This window comes from Thermobia domestica, chromosome 14, assembly GCF_964235325.1.
Source record: "Thermobia domestica chromosome 14, izTheDome1.hap1.1, whole genome shotgun sequence".
In the NCBI taxonomy this organism is placed as follows: domain Eukaryota; kingdom Metazoa; phylum Arthropoda; class Insecta; order Zygentoma; family Lepismatidae; genus Thermobia; species Thermobia domestica.
The window spans coordinates 11778110-11797511 of NC_137467.1; the positions used below are offsets into that span (position 1 = coordinate 11778110).

General features: G+C 34.6%; 1 protein-coding gene across 1 annotated transcript in view; it reads left to right on the forward strand.

The window, feature by feature from the left end:
• The window catches only part of clos (closca), a 208931-nt gene that overhangs the window by 109670 nt on the left and 79859 nt on the right, over nt 1-19402 (forward strand). Inside the window, exons 12-15 of the mRNA XM_081737704.1 lie at nt 4720-5091; nt 5758-6003; nt 9284-9655; nt 12062-12225. Coding sequence (XP_081593830.1) covers nt 4720-5091; nt 5758-6003; nt 9284-9655; nt 12062-12225 — 1154 coding nt within the window. The remainder of the gene's footprint in view (nt 1-4719; nt 5092-5757; nt 6004-9283; nt 9656-12061; nt 12226-19402) is intronic.

Sequence of the window (19402 nt, forward strand, 5' to 3'; positions counted from 1 at the left end):
TCTGAAGTGCTGGATGGAAGGGAATGGCAACGCGAAGCAGGTAGGAAAACGGGCAACGAGAAAATAAACGAACTGGTATGGGAGTGGTTTGTAAGTGCCAGCTCGAAAAACTTACCGATTTCTGGTCCTATCTTACAAGCTCAAGCTCTTTCGATTGCCAAATCTTTGGGGAAAGTTGATTTTAAAGCATCGTCGGGCTGGTTGGACAGTTTTAAGTCTAGGCATAATGTTGTGTGGAGAGAAGTTCGTGGTGAGTCAAAAGATGTCGATCCGAAAGCAATTAAAGAGTGGATCCCCAAGGTGCGAAAACTGACACAAAACTATGAACCAAAAGACATTTTTAATGGTGATGAAATTGGTCTATTCTTTCGGGCACTTCTGAGCAAGTCGTTGGCATTGTGTGGGGAGAAATGTACAGGGAAAATGTCGAAAGAAAGACTCACTGTGTTTTTATGCTCGAACATGATAGGAGAAATGGAAAAGCCTCTTGTGATTGGGAAATCTGAAAAACCTCGTTGCTTTAAAAATTTAAATGTTAAATGTCTGCCAGTTGTGTGGCGAAACAACAACAGTGCTTGGATGACAAGTACCATTATGGAAGAATGGTTAAATTCTTTCAATGCGAAGATGAAGAAAGAAAATCGTCATGTTCTGTTATTCTTGGACAATGCCCCATGCCATCCCCATATAAAATTGTCCAGCGTTACTATAGTTTGGTTTCCTGCGAATACTACAAGTGTGTCACAACCTATGGACCAAGGTGTAATTTTCACCTTTAAAAGTCACTACAGGCGATTGCTGCTGGAATCTCTAGTAAGTAACATGTCATCAAGCAATTCTGCAAGCCAGTTAGTGAAATCGGTGTCTGTACTTGATGCTGTAAATTGGATTGCTGTTTCTTCTAAAAGAATTAGAAAGGAAACCATAGCTAAATGTTTCATGAAAGCTGGGTTTACTGAAAATTCTTCTTCTGAAAGTTCTGACATACCAGAAATAAAGGAGACTGCTGAAGATGTTAAACTCGTGTGTCAATAAAATGGACAACCGGATGACGAAACAGCTTACATTTCAAATGATCAAGATGTAGCAACTTATTATACGATTGAATCGGCTGCGGATCTCTTGCATGAACCTGAAACTGAAGAAAAAGACGACGATATCACTGATGTCGAAGAAATCAGAGAACCTAAAATTGGCTCTTTAAGAGCTCCTCTTCATTATGTTGAAGACCTCATTGAATTTGCGGCTGACTCAAATTATTCAGACCTTCTAGAACCATTCTATTCTGCCAGGGAAGTGTTACAAAAAAAAGTCTTGTCACAAAGAACAAAACAACTTACCTTGAAAGAAATGTGGAAAAAATGTGAATAAGCATAAGGGTGGGGGGGGGGGAGTTTTTGGTAAACTGCAACTAAAAATAGTTTGTGTAACTTTCTAAACTGCATCTTGAGTTTCAGTAGATTTTCTTGCATTTACTGTATTTGAAGTGTTCACATCATTTAAATGTTTTAGTGCTGTAAGAATATTAAGCGTTGTGTGTTCTGAAAACTACAAAAAATACAGAATATTTTGCGTGTGTGTGTGTGTGTGTGTGTGTGTATGTGTGTGTGCAGAGTATGAAAGACTACATTTTGGAGTTCCAGAGCAAATATAAAGGTAAACTATAAAACCATTTCCATCTGTCTCATTTTTGTAGCTATTTATTTTCAGATTTGTATAAAACGGAAATCTGTCCAAAACGGAAACAAATTTTGGACCCGTCGCTTTCCGCTTTATACAAGTTTCACTGTATATATATATATATATATATATATATATATATATATATATATAATTGTGCTAAATAGTGATTCATCTGAGAAAATCAGATTGAGTGTGCTTGAGCCCGTTAAAGTGTAGAACCGCGTCTTATGTACCATCGGTGCCGAATATGCATGTTCAACTACATATAAAAATTATTCGTATGAAAAAAAAAAAAAAAAGAAAGAAAGAAAAATGTTCTAGATAAAGTAAGTAAAATTCTGCATTATGTAAAATTAGCCAGTAGAGCCGTTCATGTCGCCTGGAAAGCCTAATCGGATAGTTATCTTCATGGAGTGATTTCGGCAACCAATTCTGTTGTCTTGGACTGCCAGACATTAACACATTGCGTCCACTTGGCAATTTTTCGTCATAGCGCAGAAACTCACGGATTGGCATTGCTGGTTTTAACCGTGAAGTAACTTTGGAGTGTTTCTTCATAGCATCGTTGCATTTTCTTTGTATGATATATAGACGTGGGGTTAGCACTTTTTTTTTGGGGGGGGGGGTACAATGTGTTTTGAGGAGAAAGACTCAACTGGATTGATTTGAAAGACTCCAGAAGGAAAGATTGAATGTATGTAAAGGAAGGATTGATTTGATTTTAATAGTTGTTTTTACAGTGTATTTTCTCCCTCAAAATTGTGACTTTTCAAAATGTTCCCTTTTTTTAATATGTATGTGCCTGTTGGCAACTTAAGTTGCCGAGCTAAAAAAACAAGAAAAAAATAAATATTTGTCAAAAATATTATATCTATTTTAGAGTACTATTAGGACCAAATAAGCGAAAAAAAAAACTTTTCAAAATATCAGTGAGGAATTCTGGGCACTAATGGGTTAAATAAAGTACTGCAGCTTAGCAAGAATTTTTACATTTCTTTTTAAGTATCTTTTTTTTTTCTTTCTTCAAAGCAAATATTGAAATCAGCCATAACTTTTTAAAATGTTGATGACCTGTATAAATGTCACTTAGCAGTACGAAGTAAAAGTAACAGTGCCACTTGTACACCACGTGAAGGAATTTGGTTTATACGCCGTGATATTTCCTCGATATTGAAACCGGAAATGGTTTACTACTTTCGGTTTTATTAGAGTAGACATGGGATATATTCTTAAGGCGATTGATTACAAAAAAACGCTATTTACTATCTATTAGTTTCTTTTTACTCTATAGCGGGGGCGGCAAGGTGGCTCAGTGGTAGTACGCTTAGCTTTGGTGCACGGGGTCCGTGGTTCGATCCCCGCCCGAGTAAGTTGGTGGTGAATGACATCGTGTGCTTTCCTTCCACATTCACATTCCACCAATTCTTCCCTCATCATTCACTTGCCTTCTTTCATCTCTGTTAGCCTAATAGGCATAATCTTGCAAAGGTAAACTGAAAGATTTCATTTCATTTTTTGTATTCTGTAACGATCAACGTTAAAACCGGAAATGGTTGATCTCTACCACTTCCGGTGGATGGATTGCCTCAATCAACGAATTCAATTCTTAACCTTTGGCCCTCTACACACCCTCCAAAATTGATGGGTATCCATTAAGTAGTTCTTGAGATTCTTTTGTCTCCCGACCGGACGGACACACGGACAGGGTAAATACAGGGTGTCCACTTTTAAAAGTTCATTATTAGAAAACAATTGTATTTTAGTTTGTTAGTTGCATATGATGTACAGGCCCCAATTTTATTTATTTATTTATTTATTTTTTTATAGTTTCATTACAGGTTCCTGTAGTTCCAAAGTCGACTGCGTGAGACGCTGTTTATTAGTGGTGTGCGCAAAAACCGTTTTTTCGTTTTTTTTAAGAAAACCGAAACCGTTTTTTGAGTTTTCATAAAAACTGTTTTTTCACCGAATCCGGTTTCGGTTTTCTTCAAAACCGGTTCCGGTTTTTTGCCAAAATTGGTTCTATTTCTTACCAGAATAGTGTTTCGTTGTTCTCCAGAAACCGATTCCGTTTCTACAGAAATAGTTTTGTCTGTTTTCCAAAAGTTTTCATCGAAACCGGTTTTGGAGAAAACCGAAATGTCGGTTTTTCGGATCTCGGATTTCCTAGAAACTGGTTTTTATAAAAACCAGTTTTGCCCATTCCTACTGTTTATCAAAGAAATAATAAAGGTCAGTAGTGCTGAAAAAGTAGGAAATAAACCAGTGCGGTATGCAAGTGTCAGAGTTAAATTAAGAACGATGTTTACGTCTCCTTTTAGAGGAGACCTTCATGAGCTATGAATGGGGGGGGGGGGATTTTGAAGAATCTGCAGCTACCGTCACACCAGACATGTTAACCGGTCTAGCAAGAACTAATTACCGCGTCGATGTTCGTCGCGTTACACGTGGCGCTTACATAAATTTCTTCATTCTACCACAAAACCTTAAGAATCCATGCATCTTGTAACTCAAAAGGACTCATGGGGGCGCGGTGGCTCAGTGGTAGAGCGTTGACCTCCGGTGCTTGGGGTCCCTGGTTCGATCCCAGCTCGCGCCGTGTGGATTTTCTGGTGGACAAACACCGTGCTCGTGGGTTTTCTCGGGGTTCTCACGTTTCCTCCCACTTTCTTCATTCCACCATTTCATTCATCTCTCATTATCACCGTCGCCTTTAGCCTAACCGGCATAACCGTGGGACGTAAAACTTAGATTTCATTTTTTCATTTCAAAAGGACTCATGATATGTACAGTAATTTCTTTTATAATAAAATATTTAAAGTGGGACTTACTTTAGAAGTACGTATATAAAGGAGATGTGATAAACCACACTCTTTTTAAAAATAATACAAAACGCCACTGTTTTTAAACTGTTTTTGTTACAAAAGATTATTAGTTGTTAATAAAATGTGTCAGATTGTATCTGAGTTAAGATATTATACTTAGAAATTTACTTAGGATTGTCTTTGATTTAATTTTATTTACCTTATCTTCTAGGTTCAATAGTTTTCCAAAATCTCAACGTAACATGCGAGAACTGTAACTTTGAAAACGTTTACATCGAACAGCTTAATGGTGAAGATATGGAAGATATTTTACTTCATACTATTAATATAAATAATGACTTGTCGTTGGAACACTTGGAATTTGAAGCTTTGGAAGTAACAGATGTATTGAATACAGTGACGATTAATGGAAGGCCATTTGAAGATCTTGTATTTCGTTCGGATGATAAAATATTTAACAATGGTTTTGTTGTGAATGGAACTGTATTATTGGAAGATGATCTCATTGTTGAAGGTCTTGTGAATGGCATTCGATTTTCAGATGATTCTCTGCTACTGATAGAAGGCAACCAAACACTTTCAGGTTGGTAACAACTTTATGATAATTGGGTTTGGGCTAATGATAAATCGCCGGAAGGTATGTAAAAAATCCGCATATTAACACTTTTACCTACAGACTTACATCGACTTATGTAGGCTGTTACTTTTTCGTGCGTGTTTAGCATAGTCTACTAAATTTATTTGTAGTTTACAAACAAACAAACAAAACAAACAAACAAACAAACAAAAAAAAAACCCTTTCTAATATGGCCTCAGAGAGGGCTACCGACGTCATGTCACGCCAAACAGCTTGTTTCTGTTAGCAACTCATGTCACGCCAAACGTAAGCAACTCATTTTTGCATTGTTTAAAACGTTGTATCTCCGTAACTTCAGAAATACTTTTTTCGAGCCTTATGGTATGTGGTATATTGAAGACTAGTTCTATACGATGGTGTCTTTAAATTAAAACTTTTGGTCAGAAAAGAAATATCCATTGGCGATTGGCAGTTGATGGTAACGGGATTGGTTTCTGAAAAATATTAGTGAAGGTAATAATCAGAACAGGAATCTCAGGGCACATTAAAAAAAAAGAAGAAGAAGAAAAAAGAAGTCTCTGGCTATTAAATGTAATTTCGATAGTTAAAATACAAACACTACTATTATTATTTTGTTTGTCTTGATATTTTCCTTTTTTTTTTTTTTATTAGGTCGTAGTGTAATTGTAAAGTCAGCAGTAGTGAAAGATCTGCGTGTGGAACATCTTAACAACATAACAATTGATCGGTTATATGAAGAAATTGTAACTTCAAAAGGTATACATCAATTGAATGGACTTAACGAATTCTCTAGTGTCACATCTGAAATCTTAGAATTGGAAGGACTGTTATCAGGAGTGGATTTGGAACAATTAGACAAAAATGTTCTGAAGAAATTTGGGGATCAAACAATCACAGGTAATTTAATTTCTTAATTTGAAAACATTGAGTGATATATAATATTATCTGCTATGAACTAAATATATGATGTAATAAAGAGAGCATAATATTTAGCTATTGATGCGGTATTATTGACTTCTATATTTCTGTATCTTATTCATCTGATACCATCATTAGGACAAGTAAATCCGAAGAAATTCCAAGTTGCAACTATAATCACATCTAAGTACGAAGGCTGTCTGGAAGGCAACAGAATGAAGAAACCAAATTGTATTATATACATTTGAAAGGCACACTCTTAAGCTATTTTTCCAAATAATCGCCATGCAAATTAAGCCACTTATCTTACCGTGGCACAAGTTTTTCAATGCCGTTGCGGTAGAAATCAGCCGCCTGGGATTTCAACCACAGGCTTACACCGGCATGCAGTTCGGCGTCAGTATCAAAGCGTTGTGTAGCGAGCTACGTCTTCATCGCTGGGAAGAGGTAGTAGTCGCTCGGCGCCAAATCTGGGCTGTATGGTGGGTGATCGAACACCTTCCATCCAAAACTATCAAAGAACTCTCGAGTATGCTTGGCTGTGTGTGTGGAGGTGCGTTATCGTGAAAAAACAGCTTCGCCCTAGTTTTCACCGGCACTTGTTTTGAATCGCGTGCCTTAACTTTCTCAGTGTTTCACCTAATCACAGAGCGCACGTCACAAGAGGCGGGATTTTTATTGCAGCGCACATTGTAACACATCACAGAAAGCACAGTAAGAGCGTCACAGTCCTCACGTTATCACAGCGTACTAAGTGTGGCAACGATCTGATACCAAGATGGGGACTCTAGCACCGCCCACTGCCACGATAGGTTCAAAACGTCTGGGACTTTGTGGACAGCCCTCGTATGTACAAGAAATATAAAAATCTTTGCATTGTTACGATTTCTTGTTTGAGATCTCTTTGTCTGTTATATTGTTCTTTACACAGAATTGGTATATAATCCATTAGCGGATCATGGCCTCGAAAATAAGAGGTTATTAATATCAAAGGTATATGGAACACTCGTGGCCGCTCTCTGCTTCCGAGTGTTACTTCAGTATTTAGGAATTATGAAATGAAACTCTTCTGCAGTAACATACACAGAATTTAAAGGATAAGGGTTCAAGCTCCTAATTTAATATAGTTTCAGGATTTTTCATATACTTAATATGATAACTATATGAATGCCATTTATTCTAGATTTGGAACTTCTTAATCTCAATTAAAAATAAGTAGGGGGCGCGGTGGCTCAGTGGTAGAGCGTTTACCTCCGGTGCTTAGGGTCCCTGATTCGATCCCAGCTCGCGCCGTGTGGACTTTGTGGTGGACAAACACCGTGCTCGTGGGTTTTCTCGGGGTCCTCCCGTTTCCTCCCACCTTCTTCATTCCACCATTTCATTCATTTCTCATCTTCACTGTCTCCTTTAGCTTAACCGGCATAAGCGTGGAACGTAAAACTTAAAGATTTCATTTCATTTTCAATTAAAAATAAAATCTGACCAAACCAAATCACTTTTAACAAATAATAGTGTTACATTTTCGGCAATGTATCAGTGCCTTCATCAGACACATTATGAAATAAAATATAAATGCTACAGCTTGTATTTCCTCAATGGTTCTTAGAAATGACCTTTCCTCATTTTCTAAGATGTATATACATAGGCTACTAAATCAATCATATTAAACGCTATTTAAATAAAATATAGCTGTACTGAAAGGCATAAAGTGTGTTTTCATAAATAGGTAGGTTTTATTTCGTTTATGAAATTAAAAGTTCTACCACATTCTCCGTGTATACTTGAGAAATAAAATACTTAACTTTTTTTAGGAGGATTAAAAGTAGATTCGGAACATTTCAAATAACTTCCTGCATCCTTCTTCTCTGCCATCGTGAAAATAACTTTAATTCAATTATATGGATCATCATGACGCCCATATTCATTTATTTTCATGAAACGTGGTTGTCAATCATTCATTCTTACCTTTCTTCCCACTCTTTCATCACTTGCCCACAAAACATAAAAGTAGCTGGGTGAGGCGCTTCTAAGGTAAGTAGACTGTTGGTGGTTGTGAAATGACTGCAACCACTCATCGACAATACGAGAACAAAGGAGGAGCGATGCAGGTCGAAATGTACTATTCCATGTTAAGAAATAGCTGCTATGTGCCCAATGTTGCTGGATGCGGTTGCAGTGCTCATGCAACCACAAACTTAAATCATTGTTCTTTCTTTCTCTTTTCTTTTCTTTGTCATTTTCTTTCTTTCGTTCTTTTCTTTGTTTTTAAGAGATGCATCAATATTGCCTTGCACCGAAGAGGAAAGTTTTATTTTTACTCAAACGTTAGCAATTCAAAAACTTTTTTCAGGTTAAAATAGACTGTTGTACAGTCATACTCATTTTACAGTAGCTGCATTTGGTGTAATCCATATTTACTGTAATGCGTACTAATGATCAATTACTGTTAGAAATTTATACATGGTGTTCCGGAAATAAGCCGACAAACTTCACGTATGTTTTCAAGACCTCAATACAAGAAAAAAGTTTATCTGGAACTTCGTTAAAAAATATCTAACCGCGGAGATATTGCCAATTTAAGATAAGTAGTGAAATTCATCGTAAGGTAGCTACACTGAATAAAACAATCAGCAAACTTCGCATACATGTTTAGGAATTCAAGACAAGAAAAATATTTATCTGCGACTTTGGTTGGAAACTCTTCATGACTAATATGAGGTCAATTGAAGATAATTTAGTGGAATTGGTCATAGAGTGGGAGTGGCTTCTCGGTATTAGACCTTTACGTCTAAAGTCGCGGATGAGCTTTTTTCTTGTACTGAGATCCTGAACATGTGTACGAAGTTTGTCGATTTGTTTTCAGAACACCCTGTATATTGTAATCTATAAAAGTTTGCTGTAAAAAATAAGAATTTTAGGAATTAAAAAAAAGAAGAAGAAGAAAAGAGAGAAAAAAATCAAATCAAAAAATTGCGATCTTGGCCAATAATTAGTTTTTCGATCAGGAGCCACAAAATTTTTGGACGGCCCCTATAAGCACATCTGAGTTAAGTGATAGTTTGGGTTTGGCTACACTATATGTAGTTCTCCAGATATAAGGCCTATAAGAAATTTTTTGAAATATAACTGATCTTTTGATCCAAACACAATAGGGTATTTCTGTAGGTTAGTCACTCCCTAATGAAACCAGTGGTGGCTAATATATATAGGTTTTATTAGGTGTAAAAACAGCTTATAGTGATTAAAACTTGATTTTCAGGTCAAATGACATTTGAGGATCTTAGAGTGAAGTCAGTTACTGTAGACGGATATCTGTCAGGAGTAAAAGTTCCAGAAGATATGATACTAATCAGCGGAGGAAGCTATACAACTGACAAAGACTGGATATTTACCCAAGACATAGTGGCAGAGACTCTTAATATAGCCGAGAAATTGAATGATATAAATGTGTACAATGGCACGTTAGATGTGCTGCTACTCAATTCATCCAAAGTACAAATTGTATCTGGGGACAAGACGATAGAAGCAGTTCATTTATCCGATATGTGTGTCATATCTGGAAGTGTTAATAGCTTTAATCTCAGTTATGGAGAACTTTCCACTGAATTTAATGAGGATCTGACTATCGAAGGTAAGTTTATGATGCCTTAAAATGCAGTGGCAATGGAAAATCTTGAAAGCACTTAAGCTCAAAATTCTCTGTATTATCAAATAATTCAGGTAAATATAAACCCCACGTTTCCATTGCTTTCTTAAAACTTGTTTGGTTCAAAAGTCTAACATGTTTACGGCGATTTGTTTTATTTTCCACTTCAGCTTCGCAAAAGGTCATTTGGCTTTACTTTATCAGACGGTTCTATCAAATGTAGCACAATTAACACAGTAGTAACGAACTTTTACATCCCCCCACCGAGTCAACTTTTGGAATATTCCATTCTTTTGTAATATTCCTCCGTTCTCAACGTCGCTAAAGGACAAGTATATGAATGATTGCATAGAGTTCTCCGTGGCTAAATGGATAAACTCATGGTTCCGTAGCTTAGAAGTTCGTGGTTCGAAACCTATCTCAGAAGGTCAAGATTTTTTTAAATTCTTAATTCTGCACATCTTGATCTTTCTCTGCTTTCGTAATCATCTGATGCTCTAAAAAGAGTTCTCCACCTTAATTCGACAACTGCTTGATGTGATCCTCGCAGTTCCTTCTTCTGTTTCATACAGTCACAAATTTCGTCGTAATATAAATGCTGTCCGATTATTTTTTCTGCAATTTTAAACTTGCTTATGTAAATCATCCTTGTCTCAATAATTGAATCTCTATCTCTCAATGTCATCCACTATGAACGCACAGGGCTTGGGATCAAACCTTCGACTCTTGAAACCAAATACAAGTGCTCTAGCAAATGTGCTATCGTAACTCTATAGGTTTGTTGCTAAAACCAGAGCGTCATTTTAGATTTTGTTCGGCGCGTGGGGGGAGGCTTCTCTGCCAACATAAGGGTATCACTTTTTACATCAGTGTTTTACTATACATTTGATCAAACAATATGTTTATCGTGTTTATCACAATCCAGGGAGGGGGAATTACATCCTCCTGTCCTGCCCAAATGACGCCTCTGGAACTTATGCTTGCAATTATTGGAAAACAAAATGAAATTGGTTATTGAATATTTCTGTCAGTAGTATTTAGAGTTCTGCGCCCGCATTACAGACTTTGGGAAGCACAAAATCTACTACCGAGTTTCACAATTTTCATAGATTTCACAAAGAGCATCTTCCTAGCTTGATGTAATAGGTAGTCTTTGAAGAAGGGAAAGAATGCAAAGAAAGGCGTTTATGAAACTATGCGAACATTTTGTGATAATGGTTTTATTCAGGCTGTACAAAGGCATTTCAGAACAAACGAATAAAAGAGATAGTTTTAGAGCTATAAAGCTTGTAAACATGTTTTTTTGTATAAATGTAAAGAGTATATTACGTTACACCTACTGCTTTCGATAAGGAGAGTTGGTAGAGAAGTAGGATTGGATACCAGGAGCATGTAGTCGATAGACACATGCGTTTCTGAATGCATAAGCACACGGCGCAACAGTTTGTCAGTGATTTGGACTTAAAATTTTTGTAACACTTTCAATTCCGTGAACTGTACCTTACATACAGGTCCCAGGCCGCTTTCTTCCTTCCCTTTCCCCGGATAGTGTGCTCGCCGAGGGACATCATCCCTCATACGTGATGGGCTAAATGGTCTTAGATGTCGAAAGTTCAGAAATTAATTCCTAATCCTAGTGACAGTCTAACACGGCCATAGATGCCGAAAGGCCAGGAATCTAATTACTAATCCTAATCCTAGTGACGGGCTAACATGGCCATAGATGCCGAAAGCCCAGAAATCTAATTCCTAACCCTAATCCTAGTGACGGTCTAACACGGCCATAGATGGCGAAAGCCTAAAAATCTAATTCCTAATTCTAATCCTAGTGACGGTCTAACATGGCCATAGATGCCGAAAGCCCAGAAATCTAATTCCTAATCCTAGTGACGGTCTAACATGGCCATAGATGCCGAAAGCCCAGAAATCGAATTTCTAATCCTAACCCTGATTTTGAAATATGCGCTTGTAACAGAACCAGCAGTACTCTTTAATCCTTTCATATAACCCCACTGTCATGGACTCATTGGTTATCGAAAAATTGTACGACATAATTCAACAAAGAATTTGATAAAGTATAGAAACATACATATTTTCTTACTGGTGTTCCATTTTTAGTACTCTCTGCACTTCAAAGTAATAAATATTATTATTGAAAGATATTTTTTACAAAAATAAAACCTAAAATAGTTTTGTAACAGGGAGGGAACGTACTTTTTCGCTTTTCAGACTACATTTTTATTGATTCAAAATAATTACAAAACGAATAATTTTTTTATGTATTGATAAAAAAAATGGCAACAAAATAAATTAAGACAGACAGCTGATACATTTAGTTTTAACTGTTTCCTGTGTTTATATGTGATCAATTTGTTGAATTTTACTTTAAAGGTGATATTACAATACTTGGTAAAGTAAATATCAAAGAAGCTTTCGCAAGTGATGACATTATGGATTCTACTGGGGAATTTTCAGTTGGAAGGCTACTAAAATATGGTTTAAGATTGGATGAAACAGTTATACCAATGGAAATGGTGGTGGAAAGTTCTATCAAGGTAAGAGCAGTTAGTTTAGTCTTCAAATGGATAATTATCCTTAAACTTACAACTAGAGTATTAAGTTTCGAATCTACATGATCTATTAAACTGTGCAATCTCTTCTTTTTCTTTTACACTTATTTTCAGAGGGTTTTTGTCAGAGGGAACATTTGATATGGGTCACCAGTAACTATAAATATACAAGGTAAACCTGAAACATGTGCACAAACTCCGGGAGGTAATTCGTGACATCAAAAGACGACAAAAAAATTATCTTGCATATTGTCGAATTACGCGTTGTGTAAGAGTGACAGGGGTGCCAGCTTGGAATCGAAACTACAATTGTGACAGTTGGAATGTAACAGAAAGATGTGCATGCACATACTTTGAGAGGTGATTCGTAACATCAAAAGAATACAAAAAGTCCTCTTGCTTGGTGCATTGATGTGCACATCTTTCTATTCCGTTCCAATTATCAGGATTCGAATTTCGATTCCAAGTTAGTGCCCCTGTCACTCGTACATGACGCGGAATTCGACAATATACAAAGAGGACTTTTTGTCTTCTTTTGATTCCACGAATCACCTCCCGGAGTTTGTGCACATCTTTCAGGTTCACCCTATATATCATCAGATGGGCTCAGCAGGAGGAGTAAACGAATGAATGTATCATAGTTCTTTCTTAATATTAGCGTCGTAAGTTCCAATAATTTGTATGGTAAAACATGATGGATGTTATATATATAATTATTTTGCCATATACAGGGTGGGCCATAAGTCACTTACCACCCCTTGTAAAATCCGTGTTCGTGGAAAATAGTGAATAATAACAATGTAGTAACATAGTAGGTCGAGGGGGAAGTCGGATTGTGATGGTGACCAAGATGGCGGCCATCTTGAATTCACGTCAAGATTTTTAAATGGGAACAAATCATGCGGCACATCATTTTAGAATAGAATTTAAAGACAAATACAATGGTGAAATCGGTTTGTTGATATCTTAATTTGTTCAAAAGTTACAGGCTGAACGTAATACTGTTTGATAAACATTAATTTTTAAAATAGTTAGTGTCTACCTTAAACTTAAACTGGGCTTTTTATCATGTCATTATCATTAAAATGCGTATAGTAAGGGGGTAGCTGAGTTCAAATTTTAAGCAAAAAAATAAAAAAAAATAATAAAATAAAATAAAATAAATAAATAAATAAATAAAAAATAAAAATAAAAATAAAAAGCCGCAACAATGGATTCATTAATTATTACTTTTAAATATTTTCAGTTTCATTGTTACACGTCATAAAATGTTCTCAATTATTTCTAATACACACTTTCAACAGAAACCATACAATGCTAGTGAGGAAATGAATAAGCATAGGAGAGTAAACCAGTATCGTAGAACTGGAAGAGGTCGTAGGCTATTAAGATTTTTTTTTTTTTATCTGTATCCTAAGGGGAGGTTGTTCAAGGGGAAGACGTGTGTTAAATTTATACCAAAAATAGAATATCTCACGAACTTGTCGTGTTAACACGTTGACTGCCAGAGCGAAATCGGGTAAGGTGAATTGTGGGGCCATTTTTATTGGAGGAAAATATATATCAAAATGATAAAATAATTTCTTAAAAAAAACTGTCAGAAGCTGGAAACAAAGGATGCCGAACATCTTTCTGAGGCCCGGAGAGTTTATTTCACCATTTAAAACTTGTGCATCACCGATGATTTACACGGCTTCAAAAACAAGGATGCAAAGCCTATGAATCGCATATGATGCATATGACTCCGCGAAGTGCACCCACTGTGAATCACCGGTCATGCACATGGCGGTCAAAGATAAAACTCTGTATGTAAAAAAAAAAAAATCAAGTAGACATAGATATATCTTTAAAAAATATATACTGTGGGAGTAAAACACTTCTGGGAGAGAGGAAGGGAGTGACATGTAAAAATCGAAAGCGATCAGTATTAGTGTCGAAACCATAGTTTTTGGGCTGATTGGTCACAGTCTCGAGTACATTCTCAAGCCCAAGTTTAGTCAAAAAGATGTATGTCAACTCGCCCGATCGGTATTGCCATTATTTGTTCTATTCATTTATTTGTCGGATTTGGACCAGTCACGCAATGGCACAGCACTGTTGTAGGATAATGATACAGATAGTACAGTCCCTGTATGGTATGAAATAAACTTTTATTTAAGTGTAACTGGCTAAGCTGCATTTATAAGACGAGTATAGTTTGTGCTGAAACAGTTTTTATACTACCAGTATGGTACCATATTTGGGCCTATATAATAATAATAATAATAATAATAATAATAATAATAATAATAATAATAATAATAATAATCAGGAAAACTCATCACATGGTGACTGCCTTTTCTAAAGATTTACAATTTATGCTATATTTAGTTCATCAGGGATCTTGATGTAACATTTAACCCTCAACCCACATTCAGCCTTCATGTGACTGATATTATTATTAATAATGCAACTATCAGAATTGGCAATTTACTTGAAAACTGGTCGAGCTTCAAGAACGAAAACTCATATATGGCTGGTTCCAGTGAATAACCGGCTAAGTCGGAAAAAGTTAAATTTTACAGGAGAGCACTTTAAAGGTAAATTTTACAATAGTTACCTGGCTAATTTTGACATAACAAAATGCTGTAACTTCCTCAATTTTATGAATTCGCCTTAGCCTCTTCTACACAATGTAGAATTCACCAAAAGAAGCGTATACCTGTAAAATCTCAATTTTCAAAAAAAAAAAAAAAAAAAAAAAAAAGTCTACGTAGCTGGTTATTCATTGGAACCAGCCATATAAGTCTGTACAAAACTCCTGCAAGTGCGATTTGGATAGACGCTATTAGAACAAATAGTGACAAAATGGAAGGGGTCCAGAAAAAGTTTTTAAAATATATGTATTTCCACTTGCATTTACACCAATATTATTGTGACTACGGGCAATTACTAGATGTCTCTAGTTAGATGTTTTGTCACAAAGAAAACAGCAAGCGTTGAAATTTATACTGTATTAGACAACAAATTATGCAGTCGGTATCTAGTAAATATCATTTATTTATTTATTTATTTATTTATTTATTTACCTTCAACAGAGAAAAAATCTCCATTTACAGAAGGCTCTTACAATCTATTACATACATTAAAGGAACAATTACTAGATTAGTAAGTGATAAAAATTAAAAAAGAAAAAAGATAGCATTAAAAAGAAAAATGAAAATAAAAATACAAAAAAAAAAAAAAAAACACAAAAACACAAAAATGGCAAGAAACATTGTTCTCAGGTACACAAAATTAGATAATAGATATCGCTATAAACAACAGTTATGGTTTATGCTTCTGAATATTTCCAGGTACACATATTGAAGTACATACCCTACAGGTATATAGGTTTTATATGAATACATACACATATAAGTACACGCACATATACTTAAAAGCAAGAAGACATCAATACATATATAAAGTACATAATTACACCTATATTATTTTATCCTGAACTATTATTCAGTAAAAATTTATTTTTGATTAATTTTATAAACACTTGCTGGTTAAGATTAAGGTCAAATTCTTCTACATTTTGTGCTATATTATTATACAGCTTATACATTCTGACCAATGGTGAATTTTTGTATGTATTTGTTTTGGATGTTTTATACCACAACAGATTTCTTGTTCTTAACGTTCTGTCACTGATATTAAATTTAATATATTGTAAAAATTCACTATTATCAAATATGCCATTTACTATTTTGTGTAGACATATTTCTTGTGCAATGATACATCTAGCAGAAAGTTTAATATAATTAAATTCACTTAACAAATTAGAGTAAGATATTTTATTTACCAGAGCAGACTGTCCTGTTTTCTTATAATATAAGTACCTTAGGAATCTTTTTTGTATTGCTTCTATCTGATTTTCTTGAGTCTTACATTTAGCTGCCCAGATCACTGACGCATATTCCAATTTTGGCAGTACTAGAGTTTTAAAAAGAGTTCCAATGACATTTACGTTTGTAAACAGTTTAGTGCTTCTGATTACAAACCCCAATTGCTTGAAGGCATCTTGTGTGATCAATGAAATGTGTTTATTAAAAGACATTTCGCTGCTAAATGTAACTCCCAAGTCCCTATATGTAAATATACGCTCCAGATATTGATTTCCTATTGAATATGGCAGAATTTCAGTTACAGTTCTTTGTTTTGTAAATATCATAAACTTACATTTTTTAATGTTAAAATTTAATTTATTTTTTATACTCCATGTGTATATGTTATTTAAATCTTCTTGCAGTTTTAATATATCAGAATTCGTTTGTATTTCTTTATACAACTTAACATCATCTGCATACAATATGCATTTTGAGTTCTTAACATACCTTGGCAGATCATTTATAAAGAGTAGGAATAATAAGGGCCCCAAGTTTGAGCCTTGTGGTACCCCGGAATTCATATTATAGCAAAATGATTTTGATTGTTGAAAACTTACATATTGTTTTCTTTGACTCAAGTATGATATAAATAATTTGAGTAACTCGGATGAAAATCCTAAGATTGAAAGTTTTGTAAGAAGTATGTCATGGTTAATCATGTCAAAGGCCTTTGCAAAATCAATATATATTACATCTACACGATTACGATTATGAATAACCTCGTGAACAAATTGGGTAAAATTAAGTAAATTTGTTACTGTTGAGCGACCAGGATAGAATCCATGTTGATTTTCACAAATGTAGCTTTTTATGTGATTGAAAATACGATCATATAATATTTGTTCAAGAAGTTTCACCGGTGCACAAACTATGGCTATTGGTCGATAATTTTCTACTTTGCTATTATCCTCACTTTTAAAAATTGGCGATACCCTAGTTGTTTTCCAAATATTGGGAAATGTTTGTGTTTTAAGCACTAAGTTAAATAATGTAATCAATGGCTCATGTAAAATTTCTGAACATGCTTTTATCAGATATGGAGGAATTCCGTCCGGTCCACATGCTTTCTTGGGTTTTAATTTTTTAGTGGCTCTTTTATATTCCTCATCCGAGATTTTATTCATTATCAAAGTATTACTTACTTCCATTTGCATTGGGTCAGAGCAGTTATATGATGCTACATTTTTATCATATACCGATCGGAAATAATTTGCGAAACCGTCAGCTATTATGACTTGTTTGTATCTAATACAGTACCATTCAACGTCATAACATTATTACTAGAATTACTGCTATTTCTTTTACCTTTTATAAAAGACCAGAATGACCTTATATTTTCTTTAATTCCCTTCTCACTTTCTTTAACATAGTATTCATACGCTTTACGTATCATTTTCTTTGAATCCCTTCTCATTATTTTATACATATCACTATTATATGCAGAACCTTTCATATGTTTTCTATAATACTCCTTTAATTTTAACATACCAATTATCTCTTTAGTAAACCAACATGGATACTTTTTTACACTATATTCTCGTTTCTTAGGTACTGTATTAGTAATTATTTCACGCATTATCGTATAAAAAGTTTCTGTTGCATCTTCGATGTTGTCAAATTGTCTTAAGATAGTCCAATCTTTATCTCGAATTAATTGATACATTCTTAAAAAATCAGCTTTATGAAAATTGAAAATAAAGTTTACTTCATTTTTCAGCATACGGCCATGATCCCTGAATGGAATAATTATTTCTAGTGCAGGATGATGCAAATCTTCTTTTATAAGTGGTAATTCGCATCTTTGTACGAAAACATCATTTCCAATATTACTAATGACTAAATCTAATGTTCTAGAATTACAGTTTTTTATATTATTTAAAGATAACATATTATGTAAACTTATAAAATTAGCAAAAGATCTACAGTACATATCCCCATTCAAAAGATCATAATCCGCACCACTAATTAATGGCATATTAAAGTCACCAGCTACCAAGATATTATTTTCCGTTAAAGAACAATTTTCTTCAAATATTTTATAAAAATCTGAATAATGGCTTAAAAGTGAACCAGGCGTAATATATATAGTTACTATATAAAGAGTTTTGCCATATGCATTGACCTTAACACATAAGTTCTCAAGATCATTTTCTATTTTTATATTGGTTGTAACGAAATGATTTTTAACTGCTATAAGTACTCCACCACCTCTTTTGCCTACCCTCTCTTTTCTAAATATTTTATAATTACTGTGAAATATTTCAGAATCAATAATGTCACTTTGAAGCCAAGTTTCTGTCATAATAATTACATCAAAGTCACACTCTATAGTACTTAAATATAAATCATAAGTTTTCGTTCTTAAACCCCTAACATTTTGATAATATATATTTAATTTATTTATCTTATCCGTATACATGACTTTAACATATGTTCAAAGATTTTCTCAGTTCCATGGCTTACGACAATGCTACAACATCTTCCATAGTTTTTAATTGAATTACAGGACCCCCTTGATTTTTCCTCAGAAGAATTCGCCCAATATTGTCAACCCATAAATAAGCATAATTCTTTTCCTGTTTCGCTTTCCTAGCATGTCCAAAAATCTTTTTACGATAGGTAGTTAGACTTTGATTAATATAAACTATACCTTCGCTCATATAACCCAGTTGATTTATATTCAAGTTACGTTTTACTTTTCTCCTCGCAAGGAATTTATCTTTATCTTCCCTTCTTATAAACTTGACAATAATACCTCCAGCTGTTTGATGAGGGAGTTTTTTAAGCCTCTGACATACATCAATTGATTCACGCTTAATATCTACATCTAATACCCTACCAATATGCTTTACAATTTCATACGTGTCTTCATTCTGCTTTTCCGGTATACCGTATATTTCAATTACATTTCGTCTACCGTATTGTTCAAGTTCTTCTACTTCACTTTGAGTATCTTTTAGTTGTTTTTTAAGCTGCAAATTTTCATCTTTCAACTGTTCTATTACTTTAGTACACTCACTTATTTTCTCGCATTGCTTTTTGATTGTCACCATGGTCTCATCAAGTTTTTCGTGCGCGAGATCCAAAGATTTCCCTAGCTCTTTTTCCCTTTCACTATTATTTTTCTTTAATTCCCCGATTTCAGTTTTCAAACTTTGAAGAAGTGAATAGATTTCAGCGAGAGATGGAGACACTGACTCGGATGTATCACTATGCATACTAGAACGCCTTTTCTTTTGACAAACTTG